Raw genomic sequence first — 12,205 nt, 5'->3', positions numbered from 1 at the left:
ATGGATAATTTTACATGGTTTTGTGTAAGTTTTTGCCCATCTTTTGGAAAATCCAGTTTTAAAAGTAAAAAAATAACTTTTACCAGTAGGTGGCTGCAGAGCTCCACTATTTGCTATTTGACCACCTGAAAGATATTTTTCACAATTTTTTTCAGTTGAATTCATATCTACAGTACAGACCAAAAGTTTGGACACACCTGAATGAGAAGGTGCTACTTGTATGTTTAAAATCCCTCCGTGCCAGCAAAGATTACCGTTTGGCGCCATCTTGTGACAAACACTGGACAACCGCAATTAAAGGAACACTCCACTTTTTTTGGAAATAGGCTCATTCTCCAACTCCCCCCGAGTTAATAAGTTGAGTTTTACCATTTTGAAATCCATTCAGCCGTTCTCCTGTTCTGGCGATATCACTTTTAGCATAGCTTAGCATAGATCATTGAATCCTATTAGACCAATAGCATCGCATTCAAAAATGATATTCGGCCATATTACGGCAGCAAACTTCCTTGACTATTACGCCGGAATGGAAGTGTAGTTCCTAATCTTATCAGCCTACAAACTCGCAGCTTTGCATTTCCACCGGTCTTAGTACACGATATAACTACAGAAAAGTCAAGTTTTAAATACAACAAATATGGAAACTCGTTGGTCATTTTTGAATGCGATGCTATTGGTCTAATAGGATTCAATGATCTATGCTAAGCTATGCTAAAAGTGATATCGCCAGAACAGGAGAACGGCTGAATGGATTTCAAAACGGTAAAAGTCAACTTATTAACTCGGGGGGAGTTGGAGAATGAGCCTATTTCCAAAAAAAGTGGAGTGTTCCTTTAACAATGGAAAATTTCGACATTAATCTATTTAAATTGTCTTACTAACGTACATAGTTTGAATGTTAGTCACGTGGTACTATATCGTTTCGCGGAAGGATAAAAATGTTAATTTAAAACAAATATGCCAATAAAAGGTTTCAAATTCATATTCATTAGGGATGCACCGATCCGAATCGGCCGATTCATGCTTGCGCGTTTTGTCAGTAAAGCCGGTTCTGTAATCAGCGGTAAATGCCATCAGGTGCGGGATTTCACGTTGAGCCGTATATACTACACACAGCCGTTGTTCACTGACGAGCTGCGCACATTCACACTGATAATGAACATTGATTTGCGCAGCTCGTCGGTAAACAACGGCTGTGTGTAGTATATACGGCTCAACGTGAAATCACGCACCTGATGGCATTTACCGCTGATTACAGAACCGGCTTTACTGACAAAACGCGCAAGCGATCGGCCGATTCGGATCGGTGCATCCCTAATATTCATGTCCAGTTTTTTTCCTTATGTGGCAAGTAGCCGTGTAATAAGCGGGATAATGTACAGGCAGCCGGTAGTTATCGCAGAAATAAGCCCTTACAGTGTGATACAAGACCCTCCGCTTCGCGTCGGGTCCTGATCACACTGTCGGGGCTTATTTCTGCAATAACTACCGGCTGCCTGTACATTATCCCTTACATATACATATTTTATATATTTGTTCACATTTTATTATAAAATTATATATTTAAATATCTAAATAAATATATAACTGTATAATTATAATTAAATGATTTGAATACATTTCTTAATAATTCTAATATTAAAATATAATTAGCATATATACATATATAATGATAAATAATATTTAGAATATTAACATATATTTAGTATATCATTATATTTAAATATGTTATGACATTTTGTAACAAAATTATATATTTAAATATATAAACATGTAAAAGTATAACTTGCATGAGAATTTGAATAATTATAGTAATAAAATATAATTACCAATTAAATTATTTTTTATTTTTATTTTTTATATTTATTTATTACAATTATTAAACAATTATTGAATTGTTAATTAAATAATTATGAAACTATTTTACATTATTAAATTTGTATTTATATGAATTAAATATTAAATATTAATATATCTAATTCAAAATATTTAAATATATAATTACTTTTCCTGATTTTTCTCTTTAACTTTATAAAATACTTTGTGTTATTATACATTTTTGAAGACTGTATTTTATTATTTTTTAACAAATCAATGGCCAAATCTATGCTAAACGGGTCACTAGACTGGATTTTGTTTCAGGTGAGTTTCTTTTAAAAGATGCAAACTTCCAGAAGTCACATTCAACAGCAAACTTACCTTCAATATTGCGACACTTCTGTCTGACTTCATACATGAGTCTCTCTGAGGAAAACAAAATGCAGTGTCAACAATCACTGCTGTTGTAGTAGGAACAGTGTTTGTAAAATGCGAATGTGTCTGTGTGCGATACCTCGGGTTCCTTCATCAATAATCTCTTTGATTTTGGGTTTCTCCACAGAGTTCTTCCTGGGTTTCTTGGCAGAGGGCGGAGCTGTGTATGCAGCTGCCTCAGGCTCCACCCACATCTCTGGATACACCTCAGTATATGGGCTCCGCTCCGCTAAAGAACACATACAAAAATTTCTTTTATTTCTCATTTGTTTTAGACAGCAATGAGATCAATGAGATCTCAAACTGTGCTTAGATCTGTCTGCAATCAAAAATAGTCTTTCAATGACTCAACCAATTCTTCCAAAAGCCAAATGATCACGTCTGTGAGAGCAACAGAATAAATTATATATATATATATATATATATATATGTGACCATGGACCACAAAACCAGTCATAAGGTTAAATTTTACAAAACTGAGATATATACATCATATGAAAGCTCAATAAATAAGCGTTCTATTGATGTATGGTTTGTTAGGATAGGACAATATTTGGCCGAGATACAACTATTTGAAAATCTGGAATCTGAGGGTGCAAAAAATCAAAATACTGAGAAAATCACCTTTAAAGTTGTCCAAATGAAGTTCTTAACAATGCATATTACTAATCAAAAATTACATTTTGATATGTTTACAGTAGGAATTTTGCAAAAAATCTCAATGGAACATGATCTTTACTTAATTTCCTAATGATTTTTGGCATAAAAGAAAAATCAATAATTTTGACCCATACTATGCATTTTTGGCTATTGCTACAAATATACCCCAGCGACTTAAGACTGGTTTTGTGGTCCACGGTCACATATATAATGATTTTAACAATTATAATATTAAAATATGTTTAGTATGCTAACCATTATTGAATTATATGAATGAGAAATGTAATAAATATGTGACAATTATACTTTAATATTATAATTATTAAAATCACCATATATGATATGATGATTTTATTAATTATAATATTAAAATATATTTAGTATTCCAATCAGTATATACTTTGTATATTTAAAATATTTTTTTCAGACATTTTATTACAAAATTATACCTAATTAAATATTTATAATTGTAATAATTATAATTTGTAATAATTCTGATGTTTATGCACACACATATATAATGATACATTTAATAATTATAATATTACAATATATTTACTATTCCAATCTTTATATTTATATACATTTTCAGACAATTTGTTACAAAATTATACATTTAAATTATAAACATGTTTAATTATAACTTGAGTATGAGAATTTTTATAATTGTAATTTTACAACATAATTACCATTTTAATCATTTAAAATATATATTAAATTACACTGAAATATTTTTGATAAAAAATACATAATAAATATATAAAGATAATAAATAACAAAAATGATAATATATTATTCAAAATAAAAGAAATGTCCTTAATTGTAAGTAAAAAAAAGCATAATAAAATATAATAAAAACAGAAATAAAAAAAATAAAATATAAATGAAATAATAAGTAATCAATAATCAAAATTAAACTAATTTAAAAATTCATAAAAATACGTAATTATATATACTAAGTATTAAATAACAAAAACAATAAAATATGAACATAATATATAAATTAAAACAATAAATGAAAATATATAAATATAATACAATCTAATAAACTGAATTAACATCAATTAAAACAAAAAATAAATAAAAATGTTGCAATATATATTGAAATTTTTTATTATATATATATATATATATATATATATATATATATGTTATATATGTATATGTTAATTCAAATGAATACATTTTTACTTGATTTTTATATTTATTAAATTATATATTTATTGATATATATATATATATATATATATATATGTGTATGTGTGTGTGTGTGTGTGTGTGTGTGTGTGTGTGTGTGTGTATATATACGTAGCCTTGCACATAAAACTTACATAATATTTGTAGTACTAATTAATGTTTGTTAGATTAGATATAGTACCTGGTGGTGGCTCCAGACCTTTGGCACCGGAAGGGAGAAACCCAGTGCTGGCCCATTCAATCATCTGCTCCGTCTGCATTTCAATAGACTTTCCCGTGTCCGTCTCATCGTTGGACACCGACATAGAGAAAGGTTTACCGGCACGCACACTCGCCGTCTGAACAGACATCCACATAAACAACATGAGAAAACACACACACATGCGTGCAATAACACACATGACAGAGTAATACCATGACTTGCCTGTAAAACTTCATAGATGGCTTTTTTGTACATGGGCTGTTTGTTGTAGGTGGGCCGATGAAAAGACGAGCAAAATGTGCTCAAGGGCAACAGCTTTTCCACACACACCTGACAGAGGAGATTATAATGCTCATTATAACGTCTGTTGTCGGCACTCATGAAGGATCCCGATCGGTCGACTGACTCACCACTGAGAATTTGCAATCTCCAAACCACATGACCCAGCGGGTCCCTTCAGCGGCCCGACTGCGATTCGTCATCCACCACGACACGATCCGGCCGGGCCACCAGGAGAATCCCCGCAGCTTCCCCCAGATTAGCTCTCCGATCCCGAACCCACGTCCATCCTGAGAAAACACAAAAAACAAACATCAGCGTTAGCAAAAACTCAAAAACTGCAGGTTAAATGACAGCAAAACCTGATTCTTTATAAGAAGAGGTACTTTGCTAAACCTGCTGTAAAGAAGGCAATTAGAGAACAAAATATAGGCTAAAATGAAGTCATTTATAAATCATTTTTCTTTTTCAGCAAATGGTCACTGAAAAAAGCAGCTGCATGACCTCTGTGATTAATTGCATATTTTGATTTAAATAGGGTACAAAGTCAAATTAAATATTAAAAGTTTTATTTCAGTTATAATTTCTATAATTTTATATGACGTTTGCAGCAGGACTATATATTTAATTTAGAAAGTAATTGATTATACCATTTTCTGTGATTAACTGCAATATTTTGAATTTTGAGTTTAAATAGGGTACAAAGTCAAAGAAAATCAAATCAAATAGTAAAAGTTTTATTTCAGTTATAATCGCTATAATTTTATATGATGTTTGCAGCAGGATTGCAAATTAATTAAAAAGCAATTAATTATACAATTTTCTGTCATTAATTGCAATAGGGTGGTTGCTAAGGTGTTGATATGCTGTTGCTAGGGTACCCAGGGTGGTTGCTAAGGCATTGCTAGGGTGGTTGCTATGCTGTTGCTAGGGTACCCGGGGTGGTTGCTAGGGTGTTGCTATGCGGTTGCTATGGTACCCAGGGTGGTTGCTAAGGTGTTGCTAGGCGGTTGCTAGGGTGTTGCTGTGATACCCAGGTTGGTTGCTAGGGTGTTGCTAGGCGGTTGCTAGGGTAGCCAGGGTGGTTGCTATGCTGTTGCTAGTGTACCTGGGGTGGTTGCTAGGCGGTTGCTAGGGTACCCAGGGTGGTTGCTATGCTGTTGCTAGGGTACCCGGGGTGGTTGCTAGGGTGTTGCTATGCGGTTGCTATGGTACCCTGGGTGGCCTGCTAAGGTGTTGCTATGCGGTTGCTAGGGTACCCAGGGTGGTTGCTAAGGTGTTTCTATACGGTTGCTAGGGTACCCAGGGTGGTTGCTATGCTGTTGCTAGTGTACCTGGGGTGGTTGCTAGGCGGTTGCTAGGGTACCCAGGGTGGTTGCTATGCTGTTGCTAGGGTACCCGGGGTGGTTGCTAGGGTGTTGCTATGCGGTTGCTATGGTACCCTGGGTGGCCTGCTAAGGTGTTGCTATGCGGTTGCTAGGGTACCGAGGATGGTTGCTATGCTGTTGCTAGGGTACCCGGGATGGTTGATAGGGTGTTGCTATGTGTTTGCTGGGGTACCCAGGGTGGTTGCTAAGAGGTTGCTAGTGTACTTGGGGTGTTTTTTTTTATTAATTTATAAAAAAAAAAATCATTTTTAAAAAAAGTTTAACATTCCAGAAATTAAACTAAATTAAATTAAATTATTAATTGACAGGTTTAAATGAATCTACTTTTAATTTTATGTAAATAAAATTATCTAATTTAAAAAATGTAAACTTTCTTTCTTTTTTTTTTTTTTTTTTGTCATGGAATACCAAAGTGTATCCTATTTAAACCAAAGAAAAACCTTTAATTTTACGAACAGAACAGAGATTCACCTCATACTCCAGATCCATCTCCGAGGCTCTCGCCATCACTTTGTTGCCGCAGGCGACGGGAGGCGGCTCAGGCGTCGTGGCGACCGTCGGGGAGGCGGGGTCAGTGTGCTGCTGCTGAGGTGTAGGTGTGGATGGGAGATTGACAGCTGGCTCCTCCTCCTCCTTCTGAGAGCCCACAGCTGATTGGTCGTCCATTATGTCACTCATGGTGGTCACCACTTGGGCCTTCTCCTCCTTAAAGACACAGAGGCACACAGACACCTAGGTGACATACAGACAAACAAACAGGGTCTCAAAGGATTTTCACTCACATTGCTCGAGAATCAAAAACAGAAACTTCTTTATCTCATCATCTTTTCCAGCAAGACAACAGAATAGTGTGTGTTTGTGTGTGTTTAGGTTAATTTTGATTTGAAATCACTGTGGAAATGTAGCCTGCAGGTTTTTTTTACTGTCATATGAGGACAAACTCTCGAGACAGGATGTCTCTCTGTGTGTGAATCCTCTAGAATTACTGGGATCCTGGCAGAAAAGTCAATGAAATAAGTGTTTGTTTACATGGATTGTAGAAATCCAACTATCAAACAGGTCAGAGTGTTCACAGAAAGGCTTCATTCATATTCCATATTCTTAATCTAATAATAAACCTGGCTTTGTGGGTCATCAACACTGTTGGCTCTTTCACAAACTGCTTTGGATAAAAGCAAGTGTACATAAATGATGATTCTGAGTGAAAATGCATCTTCATAATTCAAAAACTGATTGATTGTACCATGCAAATGCCTGCGTACGGTACATTTTTAATGTTTAAAAGAAGAGTCTTACGCTCACCAGGGCTGCATTTATTTGCTTGAAAATACAGTATAAACTGTAAAAGTGTGAAATAATATTACAATTTAAAATAACTGATTTCTATGAGAATATACATTTTATTACGATTTTTTACTGTTTTTTACAGAAGTACAGCAAAAGAGTAAAATTTTGAAATATTTTTACTATTTAAAATAATTGCTTTCTATTTGAATATATTTTAAAATGTAATTTATTTCTGTGATCAAAGCTACATTTTCAGCATCACTACTCCAGTCTTTAAAGTCACATGATCCTTTAGAAACCATTCTAATATTCTGATTTGCTGTTTAAGAATTTTCAGGATTCTTTGAAGAACAGAAAGATCCAAAGATCACAATTTATCTGAAATAAAAAGCTTTTGTAACATTATACACTATACCATTTTTTCTATGATAGAAATTAATACTTTTATTTAGCAAGGATGCTTTAAATTGACCAAAAGTTATGATAAAGACATTTATAATGTTATTTCAGATAAATGCAGTTCTTCTGAACTTTCTATTCATCAAAGAAACCTGAAAAATTCTACTCAACTGACTTTCACATAATAATAATAATAATAATAATAAATATTTTTTGAGCAGCAAATCAAAATATTAGAATGATTTCTGAAGGATCATGTGACACTGAAGACTAGAATAATGATGCTAAAAATTCAGCTTTGAAATCAGGAATAAATTACATTTTAACATATATTCAAAAAGAAAACAGTTATTTTAAATACTAAAAATATTTTAGACTTCTTTAAAAAACATTAAAAATACTACTGTTCAAATTTGACTGGTAGTGTATTTTAAAATACATGTTGAATTTTCAGCATCATTACTTCAGTCTTCAGTGTCACATGCTCCTTCAAAAATCTAGAAATTATAATACGCTGTTTTGCTGCTCAAGCAACATTTCTGATCTTTATCAATGTTGAAAACAGTTGTGCTGCTTCCTGAAACCTTCAGACAATTTTTTCAAGATTATTTGATGAATAGAAAGTTCAAAGAACAACGTTTATTTGAAACAGAAATCTATTGTAACATTATAAATGTCTGTACTGCCTCTTTAGATCAATAAAATGCATCTTCGCTGAATAAAAGTATTAATTCCTTTCAAAAACATCCTACTGACTCCAAACTTTTCAACAACAGTGTATGTCTAGTCAAGACTGATTATGTGCAGATGTGAAGCAATGCTGTGGATTTGGCAGGAGGCAGACGGATTCTGATCTACAGTATCTGATGAGTCCATGATGTCAACAAGATCCCCATGACTCTGAAAACAACATTACAGATCCAGCATTGCTGCCCGCAGGAAAGGAAAGTTATGAGAAATGAGGTCTCTTACATATCTCAACAGCTTCCACTGGATATTTTTTATTGTTAAATGTTAAAATACTTTCTCATCTCCCAGATAAGTAAGTATGTACAGTGCCTTGCAAAAGTATTCATACCCCTTCATTTTTTCACATTTTATGTTGCCGCCTTATGTTAAAGTGCTTTAAATGACTTTTTTTCTCCCCACATCATTCTACACTCCATACACCATAATAGCAAAGCAAAAAAAAAATGTATCAAAACTAAAAATAAATAAATAATTGCATTGCATTAGTATTCATACCCTTATCTGAGACAGTTGAAATTTAGCTCAGGAGCATTCACATTGCTTATAGATGTTAATACACTTTGAGTGGAGTTAACCTGTGGCAAATTAAATTGAATGGGTATGATTTGGAAAGACAAACATCTTTAAAATAGGTTTAAAAATAGGCCCTGAAAAAAACTGTCTGTAGAACTCAGAAACAGGACAACATCAAGCCACAGATCTGGGAAGAGTCACTTCCTGGCTCATGAACCTTTTGTAATAGCTGCATATGAGTCCCCCAGTTGTCCTCAGTGTAAAAAGATGGATCTCAAAATCATACAATCATTGTTGAAAAGGGTTAAAATACACAAAATGTATTGGACAGCGGGCAGTTTAACCCTCAAAGACCGAGATAGCTGAACAAACGCAAAGTGAAAGTAAAGTAGTGTTAATTTCGTCAGACGAGACGAGACGAAATATGTTCGTCAACGACCTTTTTTTTCATGACTAAGACGAGACGATGACAAGACTGCACCACTGTCCAAAAACGCTGACTAAGACTAAATTAACATGCATTATTGTTGACGAAAAAAGACGAGACGAAAATGTTTTGCATAAAATAAAAACGAAGATAAAATCTCTCTTCATTTTCGTCTACAATCGTCTCTGCTTTTTCATCAGCTGTTACGGCTTTAAAATATTCAAACTGAGCTTTGGCGCGCTGGCTGGCGCTGAGCCAGAGACGGACGAGCTCTGCTCTTGTCATATAATCACAACTATCAACTATGCAGTGTTTTTAACCACATAACGCTTATTTTAGGTTTCAGACATTTAAATACACATAAGTACTAGTAAAAGGAGACATTTAGAGTTTGTAAAATACACACATAGGTCTATGGAAGCAGCAAATAACAATCTATTCAAATATAATTTGCCGATGTGTTTTATTCATATCACATACACATAGGCTTAGTAACTAAAAAGTCCACTCTATTCCTCTTCTAGTTCACCAGCCACTTACTTGCATGTATTTCGGGAGAAACGGATGAATGTATATGTGCTGTAAATACGGCTGACAGGACTCTGAACAGCAGCGCGAACAAACATGGCGGCGCCCATCTCACGTTACAGATTACGACCCAGATCATTTATATAGGGTTTTAAAGTACGAAACATACTAATTCACACATATTTGTGAATCGGAATATTAGATAGTTCATGGCATGGTAAGCAAGTGTGTGAGTATTTTGGATAAAAAAGGAAAAACGAAATAAAAGCGATCTATCTGTCATACAGTGTTATTGTGTCTGTGTTGTGACACGTGACAAGCTTGATGCGTCGCCATGGAAACAATAAGGACGAACGTTCTAAAATAACGGTCGCTTAAAAAAAACTCACTCTCAGGGGTCCGCTAGAATATTTAAAACTCACCACTGAAAGGGTTAATCATTTGTGAATGTGTCTCCTAAATCAGCAATTGAAAACCAGACACGTTTAACATTTGCATTCAACAAAAATCATTCAACAAGTGTATTTTGTCAGGTAATTATGACATTTAACCAATGTTTGAGATATGTGAAACACTTTTTTTGCTGAAATGTGTATCAGTAATAATCTCAGTAATAATGTGTTATTTTAAAAAAAGACTACAATTTTTTGACTAAACCTAGACTAAAATATATTGAGTTCTTTTTGACTAAAACTAGACTAAAATTAAAAGACTTTTAGTCGACTAAAACTTGACTAAGATACCTTGAGTTTTCTTTTGACTAAAACTAGACTAAAATGACGAGACTTTTAGTCGACTAAAACTTGACTAACAAAAAAAGATATGTGAATGACTAAATATGACTAAAACTAACAAGGACATTTGGCACAAGACTAAGACTAAGACTAAATTAAAAATAGGTGACGAAATTAACACTAAAGTAAAGTGTGTCTTGCATGCATGAAAACAAACGCAAAACAACACATTTGCATGACAGCATTCTTTGAAAAAGCACTATTTTTTCTGTTGCACTCTGTATATTTCTCTCTCATTTTGTGTGTAGGTTGTGAATAATTTGGACTGTTTATATTTTTGTTGCACAAGACAATTTGTTGTTGTTTTACTGTGTTTTGCAATTATATAACACTGTTTCTGCTCTGACTTTAAAAATAATATTGTAATGAATAGCTATAACTTGCTTGGGAAATGTTATATATAGACAACATTTTTTTTTTGGAAGTGTAAAACACCTAAACACCTAAATTTCTAAAGAAAGAAATCCAAAAACACCCAATGGTTGCTAGCGTTTTTCCTAAAATTCTGGAAATTCACTCATTTTTAAAGAAAACAAAAAGGAAATTGTAATTTTAAATTAGCTAGACAAAAAGTTTAAGTTCTTATGTTTATAATGATATATGACAATTGAGACTGTTCAGGACAAACAAGGGAGTCATGAACAACTATCACTAAACAAAAACACACAGCTGTGGATCATTCAGGTAACAACACAGTATTAAGAATCAAGGGGGGTGTAAACTTTTGAACCAGATAATTTTTATAAATTCAACTATTACTTTCTCTTGTGGAATTTGTGTAAACATCTTTTATGTAAAATATCTTACTCAGGTCAGTACTAAATAAAAAAAAACATAACTGATTTTGCAAGGTGTATGTAAACTTTTGACCTCAACTGTATTTCAGTATGTTAAAGTGTGCTTTTTCTCAAGGGTTCACATGATGTTTTAGACCCGCCACAGTTTCGTTCTCAATGGATTAGCTTCTTTTCTAACTACTGTATGTGAGACAGTGAAAGCAGCTGTTCCTTTCTCTCATGTGACCTTTCGCAGGAAGGTCACAAGCGCCTCATATGACCTTCCACCCCACTAAACAGGCCAACCGCAGAGCGGCTAATCGCACCGAAGCACAGAGACGTAAAATACAGAAGACAGGCCTGTTTGACGGGTCAGTGGAGACACATAAACTTACTGCAGCCCTGCATATATATCACAAGGGGGATGGAAACAGAAGATTGACCTGGCTTTGGGAACACTTTGAAGTGCTCAGCACTAAATACAGGTTTAAACAAGTGCAAAAATGTTAACACAAAGCTTAATCAGATGAATAAATAATCACATATGCAAATGTGTGCCATGCTATTGTTGTCTGTGCTGCTGATTACAGACTTAATTAGCTTTACAGATTTCAAGTTCAAGAGCATGAACATACACCACCTTAAACCCTAAATTAATCAGCGAAGATGCATTAAATTCAAAAAGTGACAGTAAAGACATTTATAATGTTACAAAATATTTCTATTTAAATGAAACGCTGTTCTTTTAAACT

At 33.8% G+C, this 12,205-nt stretch overlaps 1 protein-coding gene across 1 annotated transcript in view; it reads right to left on the bottom strand.

The window, feature by feature from the left end:
• LOC141283710 (DNA (cytosine-5)-methyltransferase 3A-like) overlaps positions 1 to 6,678 on the bottom strand; it is a 17,567-nt gene extending 10,889 nt beyond the window's left edge. The window contains exons 1-6 of the mRNA XM_073817024.1: positions 6,451 to 6,678; positions 4,723 to 4,881; positions 4,535 to 4,642; positions 4,292 to 4,448; positions 2,333 to 2,482; positions 2,200 to 2,244 (exon numbers count right to left, since the gene is read on the bottom strand). Coding sequence (XP_073673125.1) covers positions 2,200 to 2,244; positions 2,333 to 2,482; positions 4,292 to 4,448; positions 4,535 to 4,642; positions 4,723 to 4,881; positions 6,451 to 6,657 — 826 coding nt within the window. The 5' untranslated portion in view covers positions 6,658 to 6,678. The remainder of the gene's footprint in view (positions 1 to 2,199; positions 2,245 to 2,332; positions 2,483 to 4,291; positions 4,449 to 4,534; positions 4,643 to 4,722; positions 4,882 to 6,450) is intronic.
• Positions 6,679 to 12,205: the final 5,527 nt, after the last annotated feature.

Source organism: Garra rufa, chromosome 13 (assembly GCF_049309525.1).
Source record: "Garra rufa chromosome 13, GarRuf1.0, whole genome shotgun sequence".
Lineage (NCBI taxonomy): Eukaryota > Metazoa > Chordata > Actinopteri > Cypriniformes > Cyprinidae > Garra > Garra rufa.
Note: the sequence above shows the minus strand (reverse complement) of the source record. Positions and strands in the feature narration are given on the sequence as shown.